The 23942-nt window shown below is 39.5% G+C and overlaps 1 protein-coding gene across 2 annotated transcripts in view; it reads right to left on the reverse strand.

Annotated features, from left to right (window-relative positions):
- llgl2 (LLGL scribble cell polarity complex component 2) overlaps window positions 1-23942 on the reverse strand; it is a 77513-nt gene that overhangs the window by 44415 nt on the left and 9156 nt on the right. The window contains exons 2-14 of one of the 2 annotated variants that reach the window (XM_032573834.1): window positions 11061-11180; window positions 10262-10359; window positions 8862-8943; window positions 8671-8786; window positions 8344-8502; window positions 4815-4977; window positions 4592-4721; window positions 4447-4501; window positions 4152-4306; window positions 1789-2000; window positions 1490-1557; window positions 1247-1400; window positions 683-787 (exon numbers count right to left, since the gene is read on the reverse strand). In XM_032573834.1, the coding sequence (XP_032429725.1) occupies window positions 683-787; window positions 1247-1400; window positions 1490-1557; window positions 1789-2000; window positions 4152-4306; window positions 4447-4501; window positions 4592-4721; window positions 4815-4977; window positions 8344-8502; window positions 8671-8786; window positions 8862-8943; window positions 10262-10359; window positions 11061-11135 (1572 nt within the window). In that variant the 5' untranslated portion in view covers window positions 11136-11180. Of the gene's footprint in view, window positions 1-682; window positions 788-1246; window positions 1401-1489; window positions 1558-1788; window positions 2001-4151; window positions 4307-4446; window positions 4502-4591; window positions 4725-4814; window positions 4978-8343; window positions 8503-8670; window positions 8787-8861; window positions 8944-10261; window positions 10360-11060; window positions 11181-23942 lie in introns of both variants that reach the window. The other variant, XM_032573833.1, reaches the window with a different exon arrangement.

The following is a 23942-nucleotide window of genomic DNA, read 5'->3' on the forward strand; positions in this document are numbered from 1 at the left end:
AAAAGCGAAGCTCTCGATTTACCGCTCGATCTACGTTCCCACCCTCATCTATGGTTATGAGCTTCGGGTCATGACCGAAAGAACGAGATCGCGGATACAAGCGGCTGAAATGGGTTTTCTCCGTAGGGTGGCTGGGCTCTCCCTTAGAGATAGGGTGAGAAGCTCAGTCATCCGGGAGGGACTCAGAGTAGAGCCGCTGCTCCTTCACATCGAGAGGAGCCAGTTGAGGTGGCTCGGGCATCTGGTCAGGATGCCTCCTGGACGCCTCCGTGGTGAGGTGTTCCGGGCACGTCCCACCGGGCACGCCCCGGTGGGACGTGCATCTTATCTTATGTTCTCTCCTACATATAATGTTGTTTTTAAGTTATTTAAGTGCCCAAAGGTCTGTATTATTATTATTATTATTATTATTGTTGTTGTTTTCATTCTTTTATAAATGACAGATTGCATGTATATGTAAATGGCTCAGAAATCAAGTCTATGATGTTCTTAATAAATGCCATATTCATGCCACTTTAAGGTTTTGTTTTGAGACTTTGTACAAACTGTCTTTCACTTTTGTCCACTTTATCAAGAGAAATATCATTAATATTTTCAACTACTGCTGTTCCAACAGTATCTTTAAACTTGGGGGTCTGCCAAGGTGTTTAATAAATTCTAACAATGTTATGTGTGTCATCACCTGTCCTGCAGTGCCAGCAACAGTAAGGTAGCCACTATATTTGCATAGATGGATCTTCTGGATTCCAAGCCTTGGGTCATCACTGTATGGGTCGAAGCAGCCAACCTGTAAAGAAATGACACAACCAGGATGCTTAGCCATTACCCAAAAGGGAGGGGGAGATGTACGCCCTGGACGGTTCGCCAATCCATCACAAGGCAACACAGAACTATGCGCACGCGTGCACACACACAAAACTAAAGAGAATTAAGAGAGACCAAGAAACCAAACAGTCATGCTTTTGGATGGTGGGGGGGAGCCAGAGCACCCAGAAAGAACCTACGCATGCACAGAGAGAACATGCAAGCTCCATGCAGAAAGACCCCAGTTTGGGACTTGAACCCAGGACCAACTGCTGCACCGTGAATAGAATGTAAAAAAAACTGTTAGATCAGAACATACAAGTCTTTCAATGGAAATTTTCCATATTAGTACCCCAGCCAGCAGAGTAGAAAAAAACCTTCCACTGGGTATCTGCTCCTTCTCATTCTAAAGAAGCTAAATATAGATTGCAGAACACACAACCTTTCGGAAGGGTGGCCACTCTCCTTCAGCGCTTTGGCTCATGTTGTCATTAAGGTCAGCATCTGCATTGAACACTGCCGCTGTGGACAGCTTGTACAGAGGATACAGGCAAACTCCTGATGCATCCCAAAACCGCACAGTTCCATCCTCATGTCTGCGTGAACCAATAAAGAATGTATTGTTAACATGTGCTGTATTTTAAGGTGGATTTGTGGAACATGTGAAAACAAGAAATGAACTGACCCAGTGAGCAACAGGTCCCTCTGTGGAGGATCTGGGGCCAGGTTCTGACCTCCTGTTATCGGCCAAAGCTAACAGGAAAACAGGGAAGTCCATCATGTTAAAGCCGGAAAAATATGACAGTAGAGTATATCATGCAATGTCAGTTTTTCCATCAGTGAATGGAGATCTGTTGCTTAACAGGAAAGTCTAGATTATTGAAAAGAAAACTTGGATGAAACAGGCTTTGACACAATAATTAAACAGATTAAACAGTTTAAATTCATGAAGGAATAAAAATAACTTCCTGCCAACATGGGAACCTTTTTTGAGTACTGAGTATTCTGGACCACTCCAGCAGCAATAATCCTTTCCCATAGTTTAAGGGGAACGGCAGACACATGGTGGGAGCAGGTGATGGCTGAACTGTGGAGCGGAACCAGGTAAGGTGTCTGAATAACAGGCCAGCCTTCCGTCTGCAGGTCGATGACAACCAGCTCCTCCTCCACCAGTACCACCAGCGCGCTGGGCTCTCCTGCAGAGACACGCAGAGATTCTCAGAATCACACCAAGCTGAGGCTCTCGGATAAAGGGAGTATGAGAAAAATAATCATGTTTTAATCAAACTGAAGACATTTGAATACAGATCATTGCCACTGGTCTTTGTTTCACCACATGATTCACATGGTTCAGAAAGGAAGATTGATCTGTTTTTACCTGCTATTTGTCTATGCTTCAGTTTTGATCAAACTAGCCTTCTACAGTACAGGGTCATTTTAAAGGAGACATGTCATGCAAAATCCACTTTTTTAGCCCTTGAATAAATTTTTTGTTTACTTTGAGCATCTAGGAATGCAAAAATTTGTATTTAATTTGTCCCGGTCCTGCATAGATATCTTTGTATTCTTTTTGGGTTATATTTTTCAGTCTTCATTTTTCTCAATTGCCTTTTCTTGTCTAGAACAGGCAATTTAATCTAGACAAGAATCAATTGCCTGTTCTGCAAATGTAGTTCCACCACATTTGATGTGGAACTGGTAAGCAAGGTCATGATTTTCTGCTAATCAGTTTTGTGAATCATTTTTTCCTTGCATTGATTTTGTAGTCCAAATGCCTAAGTTAGAAGCAGATAAGTCAAAAATATTCGGTTCAAGAGTGCATTAACACACATGATTCCTTACATCATCCCTCGGCATCAGAGCCTCTTCAAAGTGCCTGCTTCATTTTAATTTTTCTCGGGAATGTTCCCACATCAATGGGGAAAATCTGCATGGAGCACTTGAGGAGGAGTGCTTCAGCAACCTCTGGCAGTAAAGAGGTACTTTCCAAAAGACTTTGTCTGATTGAGGAGTAAGATCCTTCTCTATATGTAAATGAGGTTCACAGCAAAGCAGTACACTGCTAATAATGCTGAAATAACAGCAAAGCTTATTTTAGACATGAATTTTGTGTGTTCTGGCCATTAGATTGACAGTAGCTTTGTACCATCTTCTTCTTTTAGCTGGCTTCTTGATATAACTGTACTGCATGATTTGAATATAATTATTTGGTTATGTTTTTTAAATTTTTGTCTCATTAAACACATGACCCAAATGCATCCAGTGACATTCTTGATGGTCTCGTTTGCCAACTTGTTACTTTTTTTTTTTTTTACCCCTCCAGGGGGTCTTTTTGTGGGCTCTAGTGTCCCTTATATCACAGTAGGCCGACAGGAAACGGGGAAGGAGAGGGGGGAAGACATGCGGCAAATGTTGTCGGGTCCGGGAGTCGAACCCGCGACGGCCGCGTCGAGGACTCAAGGCCTCCAAATACAGGTCGCGCTAACCGCTACGCCACCACGGCACGCCCCCCAACTTGTTAATTTTGTCGAAACTTTGTTTATTTCATTCATATTGTGGTAGCACCAATATTTTAATAGGTATAAAATTTGCATGGACACTATAGTTAATCTACGCTCTATATAGCAAGTATCTGGTATGGATGCAGAGGGTCTAAGTACAGTAATAATGCCATGGCGATGCTTTCATTTGAATGTGTGGTTCTGCAGGCTTGTCTTCATTCTCCTGCTCTGGGTCAGACACTGGCTCCAACATGTAAGGTTGGATGGACAAGTCTTCTGTTGTTGACATCTTTAATAAACTTTGGAATAAAAAATTTCGCTGCCAGTAGATAATTGTATCAAAAACTACAAAAATGGCTGAACGGGTTGAAGTGGAATGCTCTGTGACCTAAAGGGGGCCATGAAATGTCTCATTCACATTTAAAAAGACCGCAGAAAAAGAAAACGAGTCGTCTATGGAGCTACAATCATCAGGAATTCAGACCACATTGCAGTTCTAGATTATATAGATCATAAGCAAATAATTTACATGTGAAAAGGAAGTATTTAAATGCATTATATGTTCACTTTAAGCCTTTTCTGAACAATAATTGTTATCCTGTATTTCAAAAGCTGCATTTCAAAAGCACAGCATAGAGATAGTCATTATGCTATCTCTATGCATAATGACTGAGTTCTAGCATTTTAAATTAGAGCAGTCGCTAAAGATAGTTTCTTTGAATTCCTTTCACATGAACCTATTATTATTCAAAAAGGTTCTTTTCCTGCTTTGTACTAAAACAGCAGGACAATGCTAAATGGTTTATTAGGCAATCGAGGAGGAAGTCCTGAGGTTTTCAAGCCTGCCTGTGTGGTGGGGGCCATCTCTGATGACAAAGAAATCGATGATCCTGGAGGTAAAGTCGAAGGCCACTTGTGTTTTACTGTAGATCACGGTGATGCAGTGTCTGTCCCCGTAGCTGGCCCGCGGCATGCCACCACTGAACAGCAGGAACGGAGGCCTACACAAACAAGTTCCAGTTCAGTTCAGTTTGCCCACTGGTTAATGTGTAACGTATCCAGCGGAGGAGGTTCAACATTTGCACAAATTCACTGAGGACACTGTCCAACTAAATAACTCTCCTAAGTGTAATGAACTCACCCTCCTGCTGTCGGAAGCTGAACTATTTTATTGATGGCCTTGCAAGGAAAATGTCCTGGAACAAGAAAATAAATGATCAGCCCCAAACATTACAAATGTGGCAGGAAGTTCAAATGGGGGAAAAAAAAAAGGTTTTCTTCCTCACCGTATGGAATATTGGATTTCTCCTCTTCCTCCTTTTTATCCCCAGTCCTCAATGTCCAGCAGCAGTAGCTTCCATCGCTGTGCGAGCTCAGAATGCAGCTTCCATTCTCCGTCCACCACATGCTCTCCAGCTGCTACAGGTGATCACATTCAGAGGCTTAGGGCAGCTGGGCTGGTAGATGGGCTGGCAGCTGGGCTATTACACTCCCACTCTTGCCACTTACCTGAGTAGCCGGGATGTGGCGGATGGCACAGCGGTGATTCAAATCCCAGATGACCATCAGACCCCGTCCGTAGCCGATAGCAACCTGATTGGAGTTGATGGGGTTCTCCTGCAGGGCCTCAACATGTTCCAGATTCCTGCGACCAATGTAGTCATCTGGTACACTGGAGTAACAAGTCAACAGTCAACAGAGGCAGGTGAGAGCAGGAAACAAGCTTTGTTTTCTTCAGGTTAGCTGAGTTTTGCTTGATGATGTCATGGAGATTCTGTGTTTGAGTCACATTCCAGTAGGTTTTCTAACCTCACAGGATTCAGAATGAAAAACACAAGCTCTGCTTCACCATTTTAGTTGTGTTCACACTCAGATATGAGATGAGCAACCACATGACATATAAAAAGAAGACTTCAATGAAAGAATTTTAAAACATAGGGAAAAACTCTTCAAGCCTAAATGCTTATACTTTTCATCATCCCATTTCGAGGCTCTCGGATCTATAACTCAGATCAACTTCTAAAGGTATTTTGCACTGCAGGGCTTGGTATGATCCCCTTCAGATGGCCCTGGTTGTTTTTGCATTGAGCAGAGAGCCGCCTGGAAGGTGGGCAGGGACCGTCATATCAATAAAATACCTGCTGAAGCCGTCTCCCCAAGGAGCGCAGAACACTTTCATTCTTCATTATCCTGTCCAGCTCCTTCTAAGCGCTTGTTAGCAAGGAAGTTGAAGAAAAGAATGAACTCATTTTTATATTTTAACTACATCAATAAAAAAAAAAATTGTTTAGTGCGTCTGGCACAGTTGTGTCTTGTGGGAATCCCCTTGTTCAGAGACTTGCCAACTTCTGATCTTAAAAATTTAAATTTTTGGCTGTAGTGGAACTTGTAATACAACTGTCCAGTGTAGTACAGAGCACAGAATTATCCTCCAGATCAACATCAAAACCCCAAGACATTTTATTACAAATAAGTAATGCAGACCAGGAAGTTGTGAGGTTATATATGTTCAGGCCACCAAAGATGAAGAGCTCATAAACTACGTGGAATCATTTGATTTTATTACTGTATTTTTCGGACTATAAGCCGCTACTTTTTTCCCATGCTTTGAACCACGCGGCTTATAGCACAGTGCAGCTTTTCTGTGGATATATCTTCATCCACCACGGGGCTCTTTAGCAGAAAGTGAATCATAGGAAGTCAAAATTGGAAATCAAAGAAGTGGTGATTTTCATTTAGAACAAGCTAGGGCTGTTGTAAACGAACATTTTAGTAATCGAGTAATCTATCAATTATTCTTAATCAGATAAAAAAATTTATAAAATGAAATATTGATAAATTTGGAATAACACCGGTGTTACTATCGGATATCAATATCAGTCCAATTTTTCATTTTGAGCATCTCTAACAGTTACTTTTTTGTAGTTTAGAAAACTAACCTGTAACAATAATAGCTCACATTCTAAGTTAACATTAAGAAAAGTTATACAAAGATCTGAAATTCTATTCAAATAATATAGAGGCAGGCTCAAAAATACTCTTATAAAAAATGTCTATGCTCCAGTTTTTAGTTTATGTATTCATAAACTAAAAACTAGAGAATTCAAAATAGAGAATTCATTAATAAATGAATTCTCTATTCATTTATTGAGGTTGGGGTGGGGGACAGGCGAACGAACATAAGATGGTGGAGGAGGGGAGGAAATAGAACAGGGGACAGACGAACGAACACACCTAATGGAGGCGAGGAGGGGCAGGGGACGAAACTAAGAGCGGGGGGGAGCAATACGAGATATTTACGGCACCTTCGTTTGTCACACTCAGAAACTCATCTACCAGCCATGTACCGAAAATATGATTTCCGCCACCCGTTTGTTGAGACCGGGAGGATATGAATTTTATTGTGCGTTTCGTCCGTAAAGCTACACTTACACTGTAACCATCAACTACTCAGCCGCCCGCCGTTTTCAGTCCATCTGCTCACCTGTATAAATACTCCTTCAGCGCTCTTCCCACCGTTCGTTTTCAACCAGCAGCTCTCGCAGGAGAAAGGCTGCCTTAAAATGACAGGCATCACGCCAGTCATTTTAAGGATGCTTTTTGGTCCCCCAAAAACGATGAAGCCCCGGGCATTATCATCAATCAATAAAATCCCCACGGGCCAAACTTGAAAGTTGGATGTTATGCCGCTAACACTTAGTTTTTGTCAACAACTCAGAGGCGGAAGTCAGACCTCCGCGCAACGCAAATAATGTTCCGGCCGAAACACAGTGCGCTAAATAATAAAACATAAATTAACGAAGCTTCGAGGCAGGTAAATTTTCCTCAAAGTATATTCGTGTCCAGACACGGACATGGGGGTTTCTGTAGATCGGAGCGAATCGTTGACCTACAACTCCAGCATGAATTTGGGTTTACAGAAGCTAAATAAATTATTTACTGGCAGATCCAAGCTCATAGAAATAATATGGGGTCAGTTTGTTGTTAGCGATAGCATAGTTATCATAGACTAATTACTTAAAATAGCACAATTCATTACTCACCAGGCAGAAACAAGTTGGCAGCCATTTAATGCTTCTTTTGATCTTAAATGCTTGACCCAACTTGAAACTAAGTGATTATATTCTCCAGGCTTTTGAAAACTTTCTTCTGGCTCGTATAATATGAGGTCTGCAGTAGTTATGTGGATTGCCTCGATGCGGGTAAATCCTCAATATTATAAGAGAAGTTTTTTTTTACCGAGATAATACGGATCATATCCTAAATATACTGTATTTTTTCGAGATGCCTCGTCTGTTCCAGCCCATTTAGGGCATTAGCATACTGTTGTGATCAATTTTGCTTTGTTTTGAACCAGAGAAATCCACTTCCAGCGCTCCATCTGAATTTCACGTGTCATCTGGGTCACGTGTCTGAAACCCAGCAATAGCCTGGTGCGGCTAATATATGTACGTTTCTGGGGGTTGTTTTTAAACTTTGTGGTGCGGCTTATAGTCAGGTGCGCTCTATAGTCCGGAAAATATGGTATTTATAAGCAGTTATTGGGACAAAAGTCAGTGTATGTATTTTTTCCAACTGATGAGGAAAAAGTTGCATGTATTTATCTGCTTGATATGTGATGACTCAATGTGGATTCTTCGTTAAGCTTGTTTAATATTATTTAACCAAATTAAAATAAATGCTATTAAATATGTCATAACATTATTTAAAAACTAACGGGTAAAAATGTATCATGAAAGGAATTAATTGACCCGATCTGTGAAAGTAGCAGACATTGAGAAAGTCTAAACAGACCTCTAAAAAATCTGGATAATGACTCTTTACAGTCTCGCCCCTGCAACCAATGCACCAATAAACAGCTGACTTCAGCCCTGATTGGAAGCACAGCTCTAAGGGTTCCATCACGTGGGACCGGGTTGGAAGTGCTAATGCAAAAAACACAAAAGTCGGGATTGAAGCATGGCTGGCCCAGTGTCCGGCCCTGCAGAGTATAAGGGACTTTAGTTGCTCAAGAGGACATAAATGAGAGATTCCTCACCAGCTGGTGATTTGGTCAAGGCTGATGTTCATCTCTTCCAACTCTCTGAATCCTGGGACTTCAACAATGAACACATGTCCACCTTCTGTTCCCAACAATAGCAGCTCCCCTGAGGAGTGAGTCAGCACTGAAGTCACTCTGGTCACACTGGGGGGGGCCCTGGCACATACACAAACAAGAAAATTACAAGAAGGACAGCCTTCAGCTCCATCCCTCTGAAAGGGAGCAACGTTGTTTGCTGCTCCAGCCAGGTGAGAACCACCTGAGCAGCTCAGCATGGGATGGAGTCAGAGTGAAAAGCTGGTTTGTGTCAGTATGTCTGTGTACCCAGGTGGTCCGGTCAGCAGGAAACGGCCTATCTCAAGCAGCTCTGAAAGTCCTTTGTGGCTTCGTAAAGTCCACATGTGCAGACTGTTGTCATCCAGCAAAGTCACCAGCTCCACCTGTACCAACACAACAAAGGTTGGAGGTAGTGTGTGTCTGCTATAAGCTCTGCCTGTTATTTTTCCTTACTGTACCTGGTGAGGCATGAAGAACACCTGTGTGACGGCAGCATTTTCATCATGGAGACCCATAAACTCCACGCCAGGAGCTCCGTACCTGCGCTCCAGTTAAGGACAGTCTGAATTTACAGGAAGTGCACTCAATAAGTTTCATTCATGGTTCTGGTTCATGGAACAATAGAAGTCTAAATATTTTTATTAATAAATAACATTTGGTGAAATAATCCCCTTTGTTGTGTGTGAAGGGGACTGCACTCTGTCCCCTAGTAGATCGTCTGAGCAATCAGAGGCTCGGTCCAATGGAGAAAACTCTACTCTCAGTTTCTTCCCAAAGGTGGATTACGCTGAGCAGTCAAAGACTTAGAAATGCATTAATTTGGAGTTACTTTTGACCGATTACAAAAGGTAAGAAAATCTAATATAGGAAATATTTTTAGGAAGCTGTGACTAAGCCTACCTTTTGTAAACAAGGAAGCTTAAAGGAAGTGCTCTTCAAGCTGGTTTCTTTATCAGCATATCTTTTCGACAGAATATCTGAGAAGTGCACATTTTGCACACAAGTTACTGCATGGAGTTACTCAGGCAGATGAGTGATCTTGGATCAGCTGAAAAAATGTCAAAGGAAGTGCCTGAAATGATTCTTTGGACTTCGTTCTGGATCAATGTTGGAGTAATTTGATGTCCTATAATGTGATGCACTGATCTGTCTGAGGGATCTCAAACTGTCCACATGCTGGATGGGGTCCTACCTGCATTTCTAATGAAATCTTTTTTTTTCTTGGTAGGACATATATAAAATAAGATATAAAAAGTACAAGTTGCAGATCTACTGCAAGTTACAGTTTTAGCTTTTATTTGTATTATAATATCCAATAATCATGTCGGACTGTCAGTTTGATGTCTCATAGAAATCTCTATTTTTATCATTTTTTGTTCATTCATGTTGTAGATTGTGTGGGCAAAGCCACTGCGGCAATAAGTAAATACAGATCTGACCTTATATTTACTGCAACTGTTGGTCTGTAAGCAGTTACTGGCCAGTGTACGCTATGTCTGATAAATCAGACATTTCTAACTTTTGCTTTAAGATTCTATGGCTCAAGTAGCCTTTCTTTACTAGTATGTGTACAAGCAGAAGGGCAGAGAGAAAAGGGGAAGACATGCAGAAAATGCAGCTGGGCCAGAAATCACACCGGGAACAACTGCATTGCGGTCTGTAGCTTCTATATATGGCTAACTCGTTCTACCACTAAGCCAGCTTGTGCTCCTGTAACTTGTCCTTTGTTCCTTTTAGTGTGCAAGTTTGCACTGCATATTGATAAATGAGTGCCAGTGAGCGGAGCTTCAACACACGGTTCAGTCTTAGCACAATGTCCTTCCCATTAAAGAAGCATCAGAGTTTCTGAGAGGGATACAGCTTGATGGCTCCAGAGCGAGTTCCAATGGCCATGAGCTGAAGAGAGGAACTGTATCCCAGAGCGCTGGGCTGGTGGGGGAATCCATGTTCCACAGTCTGCACAGGACAGCAAACAGACAGACAGACTTTATTGTTATTCAAATGTACATTTAAGTGTACATATTAAATGAAATTTTGTTGCAAGGCTCCAATAATAATAAAATAAATAAGTAATAATAAAAAGTATCAATATAAATATATAGAATAAAAAGATTAATGGGAGTTTAGTTTGTCTGCCCAGTGACCCCATGGCCCTGTAGTGCATGTCTGGTACTGTATTGAAAGGTTGCACATGTTATTTGGAGGGTTTTAGTTTTGTTACATTAGCCTTCCTAAAGCATTGTGTGCTATGAGGTAAGATGTGACTAAAATCAGGAATTATTTGGTAGATCGATTCTTGTGACCATTTTTTCATAGAAAAATGGTGTTTTATGAGATTATAAAACAATATTCTCATAAAACAGTGAAAGTGAAGGTTACACTTTCAGTGCATTGTAAAGTCACTTACTGTTAGTAAGGGATTAGACATTAATAATGCCTGGAATATTCTCACACATGCAAACTTAATGAGCTGATGCATTAAGGAACTGAATTAAGACTTTCCACATCTGGAAAGCTATCAAATCATCTGATCTTTGAACATTTACTTGTCATTTCAACTCATCAACACATGCAAATTAACCCTCTGAAAAAAATGATGATATGACCTTCACCTCCACCATTGATAATGAGGTCAGTGGTGAAAAGAATGAACTTGCCTTGGTGAACTGGAAGAGCTCCTGTTTGAGGCGATCCCGCTGGGACTCAGTTCCATGTCGCCTGAACCTTTTCATGGTGCCTCAGCAGCAGCCTGGAGCCTGCAGCACCAAAGATGAACTCTATGAGGAATGAAATGGAAAAAAATAAAGATGTTTACACGTGTGTACATGTATGTGAAGCTAAAACGGTCACTTGAGTTCTGGGTAGAATAGATTTACAGACAAAGAAGGGGTTTTTTTTTATCTTAAATGCACAATCTATATTTATGTAAAGCTTTGGCTTAGTTCTCTGAATATGCTCTTTCAGCAGATGGCCTTTCTTTGAGTCTGTATACCAAAATACTATTACTAAGTTAGTAGATTATTCTAATAATCGATACATCATGATTAACCAAATTAATCATTTCATCCATAAATGACATTATCTTGGGTTTGACATGAAAGCCTGTACAAATACATTTCTAGTTCATGTATCAGTGTCTCCTTGGGCTACCACCTTATCGTGGTGGAGGGGTTTGAGTGTCCCAATGATCCTAGGAGCTATGCTGTCTGGGGTTTATGCCCCAGGTAGGGTCACCCAAGGCAGACAGGTCCTAGGTGAGGGACCAGACAAAGCAAAGCCTGAAGAGCCCTTTGATGGATGTGAACGTTGGATTTGGTGTTCCCTCGCCAACTTTAGACGACTGGATCGACATAACATTTAACATGTATAAAATGGAAAAAATAACAGCCTCTCTCAATCACAAGGCTGAACAATTCTGTCAGTGGTGGCAGATTTGGGTAGACTAGGTAAAACTTAAAAGATCTGAGTTCATTTTTAGAGACCAAACTTGATTAAATCTCCTCGACAATCCACTCTCCTATGACAGCCATACTTCATAATTATTTTATTCTCTGTTTTTCGATGATGTTTTTTTTTTGTGGTTTGCTTTTTACATTTCTAACTTAATTTTTTTCTTTTTTTGGTTTCTTCTTTCACACTCTCTTTACTCCCTGCTTTATAATCTTTCTCAGGGAAGGGAAGTTGCATTTTTGTTTTGACTGTTAAAATGCAATGGTCGACTTGCCCACCTTATTTCAGATGTTGACGTTGGTCTTGTGATGTAGAGGCTTAAGTTCATGTAAATGATACTTTCTTGAGAATCAATAAAGATAAAATAAAAAAAAAAGAAAATGTCAACATTCCTGAGTTAGTTCCACTTTGATTTCTTTATTTTAAGACAAACCCGGTAAAAACAAAAGCTTGTTCTGGAGAACATGAGCTCCTTTGAGCTTACCTTTCTGCCATATATTCTGTTGAGTCAAACTTCAGAAGGTCAATGTGCTGCACACGCAGACATGCTGCCATGTGAACCCAGAAACTCCATTTATAACTAACTAGTGTTAGATATCCTACTGTAAACGCTGTGTTTACTAGCCTGCAGCATACCACACATCTTCATCAGCGTATCACATGATTGTAATGATCCTAAAGACATTAGCTTGCACAAATGATGTGATTTTGGAAAACTGCCTTCCTCCACCATAAATCTTTCTGTAAACTCAATACAACAGATGGAGGATCAGACATTTAACTTGAGACGTTTTAATGTCTCATCACATCTGATAATGTGGCTCATAAACCAGCTCTAGTGTAGACCAGAATAATCAATAAAATTTTGTTTGTATAGCACATTTCAGCAACAAGGCATTTCAAAGTGCTTTACATCATAAAGATACAAAATCATTTAACATAGAATGAACAACTGAAACATTACATTAAGTCAAGTGCCATCGTTAAATTCTTAAATCGATTATGCTTCAAAGGCAACTCCAAACAGGTGGGGTTTTAGACTACGTAGATTTAAAGGCACTCTGTGTTTCAGCAACTTCGCAGTTTTCTGGAAGTTTGTTCCAGATTCGTTGTGCATAGAAGCTGAATGCTGCTTCTCCTCTTTTGGTTCTGCTTCTGGGGATGCAGAGCAGACCAGAACCAGAAGACCTGAGAGGTCTGGAAAGTTAATACAACACTACCAGATCTTTAGCGTACTGTGGCGCTAAGCTGTTCAGTGATTTGTAAATTAACAGCAGTATTTTAAAGTCTATTCTCTGAGCTACAGGGAGCCAGTGGAAGGACTTTAGAACTGGTGTGATGTGCTCTATCTTCCTAGTTTTAGTCAGAACTAGCAGCAGTGAGCAGCAGTGTCTGAATCAGCTGCAGCTGTCTGATTTGTTAGGCAGACCTGTGAAGATGCTGTTGGCGTAATCGATGTGACTGAAAAAAAAACAATCCACATCAATAGGCACATTTTAAATAAGTTTTTTTTCCCTCAGTTTATTTGTTGGTTTTTCATTAATAGAATAGAATAGAATAGAATTCAACTTTATTGTCATTGCACTGTCACAAGTACAAGCAACGAGATGTAGTTTGCATCTATCCAGAAGTGCTCTACGAGATATAAATATTTATTTACAGATGTACAAGACTATGTATGGACTATAAGGGGTTATAGCAAAAGATATAGATATTGTGTATAAATATAAATATGGGAGCTATATGCACAGATTATACAGATTATGAAGAATATACAAGAATGTTAGGGAATAGATTATAGATAAATAATGGCAGATAAAATTTACAGGTTGTATGTGTGTGTGAAGAAAACAGTTCGTGATGTGTGTGTGTGTGTGTGAGGATAGTCCATGTGTTATTGTTGTATGAGAGGATAGGGGAGTACAGTCCATATAGTTTATGTTTTATGTCAGGAGGCGTTCAAAAGCGTGACAGCTGTGGGAAAGAAGCTGTTCCGGTGCCTGGTGGTATAATACCACGGAAGGAAGATTTGGAGCTGAACGTGAGCTGGACGATCGGCAGCAAAAGCAAATCTGAGTGAAGATAAACGCATGGTCCAGTTTAGACCGGTGTTCTATGCTACCCATGAATCTGTCCTACCGTGTGGTAATGCGCATGTGCACATTTATGCTACGTCACATACTACCTACTCAGCAATTTCTTATCAATACATTCCACCTGTGGAAGTTCTGTTTCATCTGTTATATTTTGTTGAAGATTAAGGTAAGCTTTATTTAATTAATTTTATTCATACCTGGCTTTATAACCCTGTCCCTATACTTTAAAATATTTTAGTTTAATAAGACTCTTTTTATTAAACCGTGCTAAATAGAGCACGTTGGTAGCAATGTTATTTGAGATTGAAGCTGTGTAATAGCGGTGTAATATTAGTGTATATTATCGGTGGACACCTTGTGACTGCGCTGCATTTGATAAAGTCTGTCATACAATTTATTAATGCACACACAAAAAATTACCTGATCTGTATTTGTAGCTGTCTGTGTTTAATTTAATTTCAACAACATGTTTCTCCTGTCTGACACTGTTTCATTCTTACAAACACCTCACACTAACATATTTTTAAAAACGTAAGATATTCTAATAAAAGGACTAGTGCACAATCCATAGCTTTTCATTTTAAACGGGTAGGATATTCAGATGAAGGAAGTGATATTCTTGTGGTTTGGCTGTGTATATAAATTGTTCCTAAGCTTCCACTGCAGTCCCGTCACTCAAATAATGTTATTCAATGTATTTAACATTAACACAACCCGCTATAGTTTTCGGTGTGTAAACATGACTGTAGCAGTTTTGGATGAGTAGCACTGACAGACTTGGCCATCTATCCATGTTACGGTAGGGAAATCTGACGAGGTAGCACTGATAGTCAGAACACCGACTCCAGTATAGACCAGGTCCAGTAGAGAAGCAGTTAACAACAGTGTTTAAGCATTTAAAATACTTTCTTGGAAAATTCCAGTCCAAGAAAGTCCAGATCAGGAAATAAGTAATTCCTCTACTCCAAGACTGGACTGGCTGTTGTAATAGCTAGTCCAGTTTCTCTAAAGCCCTTATCTTTAGTGTCAAATAAAATGAATTTAACTTTTTGAGAGTAGCCAGCAAATGTCTGATTTAAAATATGAATATCAGTTTACAAAAGACTAACATTTTTTAAGATAGAAAGTTTCTTTGTTTACAGAGGTAGAGAAGCACAGTCCTAAGAGGAGGAAAGCACCTCTCAGGTCCTAAGTAGAGCATAAAAATGCTAAAGAGGCATTCAGCAAAACAGCTAGCAACAAAGACAGAAATTTATATAAAGAACCTAGAAAAGCATAACCAGATGCGACATACCTGCAGATGAATATTAGTTAGGCTCATATTACGCACAAGAAACATCATCACTATTCCAACTTAGCCAGATTTTAAAAATATTCCAAGGTAGAATTCTCAACCAGGTCTCTGATAGACCCATCAGCATCCATGCAATCACATTCATGTCTGACTAATTTCGAACTGTTCTGAAAAATCCCAAAAGGCTTTTTGAAATAAACATTATATACATCTCAGTCTTTCCATTCCTGGCCCCATTCAACCCATAACATAAAATGACCGCCTAAAAATAGTTGAATGTTCAAAAGGCATTCATGATCTTTATTCATGATAGGATGATTTGAGTATATTCTGCTTATGTGGAACAGTAACCAAAAAGACTTTGTCAGATGATGGAATGCGTTTCAGTTTTTTAAAAATAAGACCCTCCTGATATATCGTGCTAAGACTGCAACCTGAGTGAACAAGCTCACTTTCAGTGAAGCAGGCCTTCAGTACTTGGGTTGCTCAGATATTCTATCCAAAAACAAACCAGCATCATAAAGCTATACTTAAACATTTAGTCTGACTTAACCCCTTCCACACACGGCCAACACTTCACATAGTCAAATTACTTTGAATCCTTTTTATTAGGGTGGCACAATATTAGAAAATCTTGCTATGGCAATAGTATTGGTAAATATTGTGACGATAATAATATTAGTTGCGCATCAATGTGCCTATTTTCTTCTTTCCTCTTGTTCTCATGTGTGCTTCTGTCACTCTGTAACCTTTTGTTATTTGTGTCCAATGTGAGCATCTGCTGCTGAGCGACTCCAGCTTAGGCCTGTCATAAACAATAAATCAATTAATCGCACGATAAATTAAAACTATCGACGTCATTTTAATTATCGGCTTTATCGTCTCTTCCGCCTTTTTCTCCTTCTGTTGATGTCACTGAATGAAAAAAGGCTCAACTCCGATGCTCTCCACTGACCTCTCCCTTCCTCATATCCTTAGTGTAATGCCCAGCCCATGCGACACAATCTTAGAGCTGTCGGCCGATTGTCGGCCTATTTTCAAAACCTGAGAGACCACACATTAGCCGGCAGAAATCCTAGCGGTTCGATCGTGCCGTGTGGTGTCCAACAATTGGCACAAAATAATGGCTACAAGTCCAGTTAACTACTTTTAAAACCAGGCATTAATCAATGCTTTACTACAATCTACCTGCAATGCATGTGGCTAGTGTCAGTCCTGACTGAATGAAAATCATTATAACCTATTTATGTCAAGTTAACGAAGAACAGCTGAAAAGTTACCGGGTTTATCAACTGCGGTAGCAATTTCGCTCCGACTCCTCCCCTTATCATTTCTGTATTCTTTGCACAAAATGTTGAATAAACATTAATGTTGTTTCCACCTATCATCTACAATGTCTGCTGGACTTCGGGTTGCACTGTATCAACTGTTAGGGATTCCTCTCTGTAATTTCCCCTCAGAAAGCAAGGAGGAGAATTTGCGCTTTCTGATTGGCTACCTGTCACATTGAACACTGCGTTAATGCTCCCAGTCGGAGAAAACCCCTGATTTAGATCGTAGCGGCCACGACGATCTACCGTAACACACCACACACTACAGGATGATCGTTTACGAAATCGCAAGCGAGAATCTTAGAACGGCCGATGTCCTAAGATTGTCGTAAGCAAAAAACAGTGTAGTGTGAACTATTGCATCAGGTAGTCGGATGTGCCCATTTTCTCTATTTAAATCTAATGATTACTGAAGGGCAACATAGTGTACAGTGTGTTCTTTTGAAAAAAAGTGCATCTATCTTTGGCAGGAAATTGCATACATTATTATGTCATTTCCATTAAATCAGTGTACAAAGGTCTTCAAACAATATTATCGTTTATCGCAATAATTTTTTAGACAATTAATCGCTCAGCAAAATTTGTTATCGTGACAGGCCTACTGCAGCTGGCTAAATCAAGGTCAAGGTCTGTAATGTCCCCATGGGATAATTTCTATTACAGCCAGCAGAATTCAATAAAACTATGAAACATTCTCAAAACTGGTATTCATGTTAAAGTTTTCTAGAGTTTTCCAGAGGAGGCATTTTACTGGTATCAGGGGTTAGAGCGGCTACTGACTTACTCATCTGTTGTTAAGTGTGATAAAAGGGGCAAGTTAAATATATCAATATGTTGGTAGATTTGTTCCTTCATTCATTAAATTCTCTTAAAAACTCTGTGTATTCCTCCAATTCTTAAGTATTGTTATCTTTGCAAAGTTTAGAATTGCAAGATGTGGGATACATTGGCTTCCATACGAACATTTTAATAGTTCAAAAATATTGTTTTCTTTTAGAAACATGTAAAATAATAATAATAAATCTGTGTGGGGGAAATTTTCTGCCATAATCCAAGAGCACACATTTTCAGTCTGAAAGCAGGATTTCATATCTTTTGTTCTCAAAACTTTTAATACTTTTGCTTACATTTTTATTTTGAAAGCAGGACTTCATATTTTTCTTAAAATTTGCTATGTTTACTGAAACCTTTCTCCTCATGTTCTTGCAGAACTCTCTACTCGCTCATGAAACATCCTCTGCTTGCTTTTGGAACTGCCTTTTGGCACCGTCGCCTGGCAACCTCTCAGCCAATAGAATGAAAGTGTTGTAGTGCGTGTGTTTGTTTCCTTCTAGCGGGTGTACCTGTGTGGCTATTATCGATTGTAGCAACCCGCGCCACCGACTGGTTGTAGGGGGAAACAATGGCCTCAGCTTTCTGCTCCATGTTACAGTAAACATGGAACCACCCAACAAACTCCTGTCCTTCTATTGGCTGAGAGGTTGCCAGGCAACTGTGCATTTTTGTTCCAGAAACAAGCAGAGAACGTTTTGTAAGCAAACAGAGTCCGAGCAGAGACTATAGCTGTGTCCGAATTCAGGGTCTGCATCCTTCGAAGGACGGATTTGTAGGCCGATTACGTCATAGCGTGGCGACAAGGCCTGTCTGAATTTGAAGACTCCTTCACATGAAGCCTCCAAATGCATCCTCCTTTTCCCCAAATTTGACGGATGGGTACGGTGTATCCTTCACGGCCCACCATATCCCATAATTCATTGCGGGTCCCAACCGGGCGTTCCGGCAGGGCGACAATAGCGGTGAAGAGCGGCAAATTATTTTGTTATATTACACTTTAAATGACAAAACGTGATTTTGTACGTTTTTAGGCGAGAATGTAAGTGTGTAAGTCTCAAATATCTGCTCGGTTTACCAAAACATAACCTGCTCTGACATTTTCGGACATGTCTGCTCCCACTGTGTTAACAGCCAGCTCCCCTCGCCAACTGGTCGGGCGCTTCAGGTTCAGTATACCAGAGGAGAAAGCCTGACTCCTGGCACATTCTTTTAATAACTCCCGCTAGCTTTCCCCAATGAGGGGAAGTTAAACACCGATATTATTCAGACAGGTAATATCTAGTGTAAAATGTTTGGTTTACTTAAGTATTTAAGTTATTCCTGAGCAAATCGGTTTGATTGATTAAAGTTAAGCCTTCAAACATATTAGTTTTATTTAACTCTAATGGCTTATCAAAGATTTGGAGAGTATTATATTTGAAAATGAATAATTTGCTTATATTTATTCCTGGTAGAAATGTGCAATACATGTTTGAACATTTTAGAATCTAACAAATTTCTCTTCTTTTTTTTTACTATGGAACAGCCTTTACTATACAAGGTGAAGTATAATACAGAAATCAGGAGTAAAATATGACTAAAAAACAAACATCAGCTCCGTTGTTTTTTTTCTTCGCCGCTGTCTGCTTCACGCTGTGACGGTTGCTAGGCAACATGAGTTACGCTGAGGTGAGGGCGGTGACAATTGGTGAAAGCTAGACCTGTTCGAATTCACTGTTTTTCTCTTTCGGTCTTAGTTCATTCACGGCCTTGGAAGGACCTACGTAGACCAATCCTTCGAAGGATGCAGACCTTGAATTTGGACACAGCTTATGGCTGCGTCCACACTGCAGCCTGAAGTGGCCCAATTCCAATTTTTTGTCAAATTGGATTTTTTGTTGTGGCCATTCACACTTCCAGTAAATGCGACATGTATGTGTTCTGCAGTGTGAACAGGCAAACAACCTGAAAGTGTCCCGCATCCACAGTAGAGGGCGCAATAACGTCATCGTTCTCAAGTGTTCTCCCAACCGCCATAAAAAGAAGATGTCTTCTTTTGTTTGAGGAAGAAACTTCCACATCCATGTTTGCGGAAATAAACATGGATGCTAACGGTGGAGCATAGCTTACACATTTGAAGTTGTTGTCCGACCAGAGTAGCATATTAACAACTTAATCCTCATTATAGTTTGTCATGGTTGACAAACTATAATGAGTTTAGTATATATATACTGTATATATATATACAGTATATATATACAGTATATATATATATATACATATATATACTGTATATGTATATGTATGCATATACAGTATATGCACAGTATATGCATATACTGTGCATATCAGAATGCACAGTAGTGACATTTGTCGAGTATCAGTGACGTTCAGGTCAGATGAATGTGACCTGAACGTTAGGTCACATTTGAATCGGATATGTATCGGATACCCAAGTGACCTGGGTCGCATTCGAAAAGAATCCGACCTGTGTTGTTCAGACTGTCATGAAAAAAATCAGATACAGGTCGCATTACGTCAAAAAAATAAATAAATAAAAATTAAAAATTGGAATTACAGACAAAATAACATAAGTAGTAAAGTCTAAAATGAAGCAACATTTAATACTTAGGGCTCTTTGTTGGGTGAAATTTCTTTGCCACGGTGGAAACAGAAGGCAGTGAAACTAGAGCAAACTGTGAGAAGCAGCACTCCACGGGTAATTTCTTCTTTTTTTTTAATATAGTCTTACATCCTATACATTTACAAGACAGAGCTGTAACATACATGACAAAAAACATAACTTAAAACATCAACTTTTATTTAACCAGGTAAGTTGAGAACAAATTCATTCAATTTTTCAACAACTTATTCAGAAACATTAAAATATCAAATGGAATAAGACATAGCAGAAAACAAATATCATAAAATATAAGGAAACAACCATAGCCATACTGACTAAATGTACTGTAATATATTTACAAATAAGTTTTTAAAAGTAATACTGTAGTTTTAACTGAGTTGATAAAGGCTTATGTTGAAGTTAGTGTTACCTTTGATATTATTATTGCAAAGTGTTCCAATCATTGGGTGCAGTAAAATGAAATGTGGATTTGCCTAATGATGTACAAACTTTTGCAACCATCATAGTGATGACTTAATTACAATATAAAATGCAAGTCTTGTTGGAAATATTGAGTGAAAAATTAATAGCGGTGTAATTAAAAGTATGCCCACTAATATTAATTCTACATTTTTTCATGAAAGCTAATCATTGAAACCAGTATCTATTTCATCACTAAGACATAAGAGCATGGTTGAACTGCTGAAATGAGACAGGAAGGTCCCCATTTAAGTCCCAGCCTGAGTTCTTCCTGCATGTTCTCCCTGTGGATACAAGGGTTCTCTATGGGTTCCTCCCACTGTTCACAAACATGACTACTAGAATAATTGAGCCCTGGTAAACTGTGCTTTGGTATGATGGCATCCTTGTATGTTTGAATTGTCTCTATGTTGCTTTGTGATGGACTGGCAATCTACATAAGGTGCACTCTGCCTCTTGTCCAATGACCCCTAAAGATGGGCACCAGAACCTGTATAATTAGCTACGATTCATGGATGCATAAAAGAATGTGTACAATAAAGGCCCCACCCTCTCTTTGCTTAAGTCTGTCAACACATTCCAAACCTCCTAGAGATGGGCTGATCTGACATCATTATCAGACTCGATACTGATCTCATCCTTAAACTGGATAGCAGACTGAGGCAACTGCTAAAAACAAGACGATTGTTACTGAACTTGGGTTTGTCATATTTTACTCTGGACATTCAAGACGTCAGCAGAACAAGCAAAAACACCACACTTCAGATAGTAATCTCACTCACTACATAAAACAAATGTCCTAAATATATCAGTAGATTAATTTGTCAGATTCCGCAGTTTACTTATAGGTTTAACATACAAACAGCTTGTTAGGGAAGCCCTCAGTCAGCAGACAATGCTGATGCTTGCTGCAAAACACAGCATTGGGTTGTTTTTTTATTATTTTGGGTTTTCTTTAGCTCTAAGCCACATTTATTAAAATTGCAAAATTAGCTCGAAATATTCTACTTTCTGTTATAATGAATCTCTAGAAAATGACAATATTGCTCTTTTACACAATATGTAAATTTTTAGAGAGCTACTACAGTCTCTTCATAGAGATGTAGCAGCTCTGTAGTACATGGTTAATATGGGCATTAAATGATTGTTTAGAGGCATATACAGTGAACCCTCGTTTTTCGCGGGGGTTAGGTTCTAAAAGAACCCGTGAAAGGCGAAATCCGTGAAGTAGTTCCCTTTATTTTTTTACAATTATTATACAGCATAATTAAATACTCTACATTGAAACCAAAGAACAAAAACTGTTTTCAGGCCTAAGCATTTTTTTTTAACAAATGGAACGCATTCTTACAAATAACTACAGTAAAATAATCATTTTAGTCATCAATACGAAGTACAGTAGCACAAATTGTGACTCGCGTATTTCACTGTTCCTCTGACTGTGACGCTGCGGCCTCACTCCGCTCTCTAGTGGCATATTTCTCCTGAAGCCTGTAGTGCATGTGTGTTTTTTCGAGAGAAGAACATAGTTATTGGTAGTTGTTGTCGCTTTTTTCTTCTGGGCAAAAATATTTGCCAAAATTTGCCAAGCTGTAATGCGTATATTTAAATGCCGTAACGTGATTGGCACACAGGTAGAGAAGAAGCGCGGAGACTGTTTAGTCAATTAGGACGCAGAACACAATGCACTGTGAAGAAAAATAAAACTGCACAAAAAACTCTGCGAACCAGCAAGGCCGTGAACGGTGAACGAGGGTAGCGAGGGTTCACTGTACACCATACTTATTAATCTTGTACATAGAAATGCATCTTAGAGCAGTGTTTCTCAAACTTTTTCAGGCTGAGGACCACTTAAGCCGTTTAAGAAACACTCACAGACCACCTAACCTGAAATTGCCACTGCGATAACACATCTTAATATATAATGCAACCTGAAATGAAAATTAGTCTCTTAACTCGCATATTGTTGTTTTCTTTGTTCATCCTACGGAGAAGAGTGCTGCTGTTTGGTAAATATGACAACAAAGCTATGAACATGAAGACCCTTATACTTGGCCATTTTGAGTTATTTAACTCAAGCTTAGACACTGAAAGTGTCTAAGCTTGAGACACTGAAAGTGTCTAAGCTTTCCAATGATGTCAAACCAATGGAAATAAAAATATAAACTGTTCTTTACTACCAAGTGTTGTGTGCATTAATAACATTTAGGGTTATTTGTGACTTAGCACAATTAAAGGAAAATAGACTTGAGTTGCTTTAGCAGAAACAAAAAATCCTTTTCTCCACCATTAAATATAAAAATAATCCACCAATTTCTATCAACTGAGTTAATTTATAGTATTTAATTTAATCATTTTTAATTAAATAAAAATAACAGTAACTATAGACGTGTAAGCAGAGCATCATTACCAAGCAAAGCCATAAAAAAAAGAACAGTTCTGACCATCGGGAATGCTTCCTACCGCTAACCGTTCAAAGCACATGTGTCAAACTCAAGGCCCGCGGGCCACATGTGGCCCGCTACGTCATTTTATGTGGCCCTCTCCTCCCTACCACCGTTTTACAGCCCCATTGATTGACTTAAAATAGGTTTTGAGCACGAATTGACTACAAACTACATATCCCATAATGCCTTCCGATTCTTACCAACCAACATTACGGCTTCTCGCCACTAGAGTGCAGCAGAGTCACCTCAAGCTGATTATTAATTTTCCCAGCGAATAAAACTGAAACATCGACAAGCTAACAAGCTAAAGAGCGAAGTCCCGTGATGTTTCAATCGAGGACTTTTACCGTCTACTGCCCCCTGATTTGATGCCACAGCTTCGACTCCATGCAGCTCGTGTTTTGTCCACGTTTGGAAGCACCTATCTGTGCGAACAGATGTTTTCAATAATGAATTTAAACAAGACCAAGCACAGATCGCGCATTACTGACGAAAACCTACACGCCGTTTTGCGGATTGCCACAGAATAGAACTAAAACCAGACATGGACGAACTGACCAGGGGAAAAGGGTGCCAGACATCCGGCCAGAAAACATTGGTAAGCACAAACAAACTAAATTTAAATAGAATGAATGTAAAACCAAAACTCAGTATACTGGAATATGCATATAGTTTATTGATTTTGCTTGTGTTTTGTTTATTTACAGAACACAACACAATGAGGATGTGTGTGAGTTGGTGACAGGGTGAAGAGGGATCAGCGTTGTGTTCAAGGACAGGCAACATCACCTCATTGTTTTGTTCTTATGTGAAATGCATGTTCGTTGTGTAATAAATAACGAAAAAGTTTTGTGAATGAAGTTGAGAGTTAATATCAAAACTTGTTTTCTATTATTTGTCTGCTTATCTTCAAAGCAGACAAAGATTAATTTTCCCAGCGAATAAAACTGAAACATCGACAAGCTAACAAGCTAAAGAGCGAAGTTTAGCTGAGCACATAAAAAA

Source organism: Xiphophorus hellerii, chromosome 10, assembly GCF_003331165.1.
Source record: "Xiphophorus hellerii strain 12219 chromosome 10, Xiphophorus_hellerii-4.1, whole genome shotgun sequence".
Classification (NCBI taxonomy): Eukaryota; Metazoa; Chordata; class Actinopteri; order Cyprinodontiformes; family Poeciliidae; genus Xiphophorus; species Xiphophorus hellerii.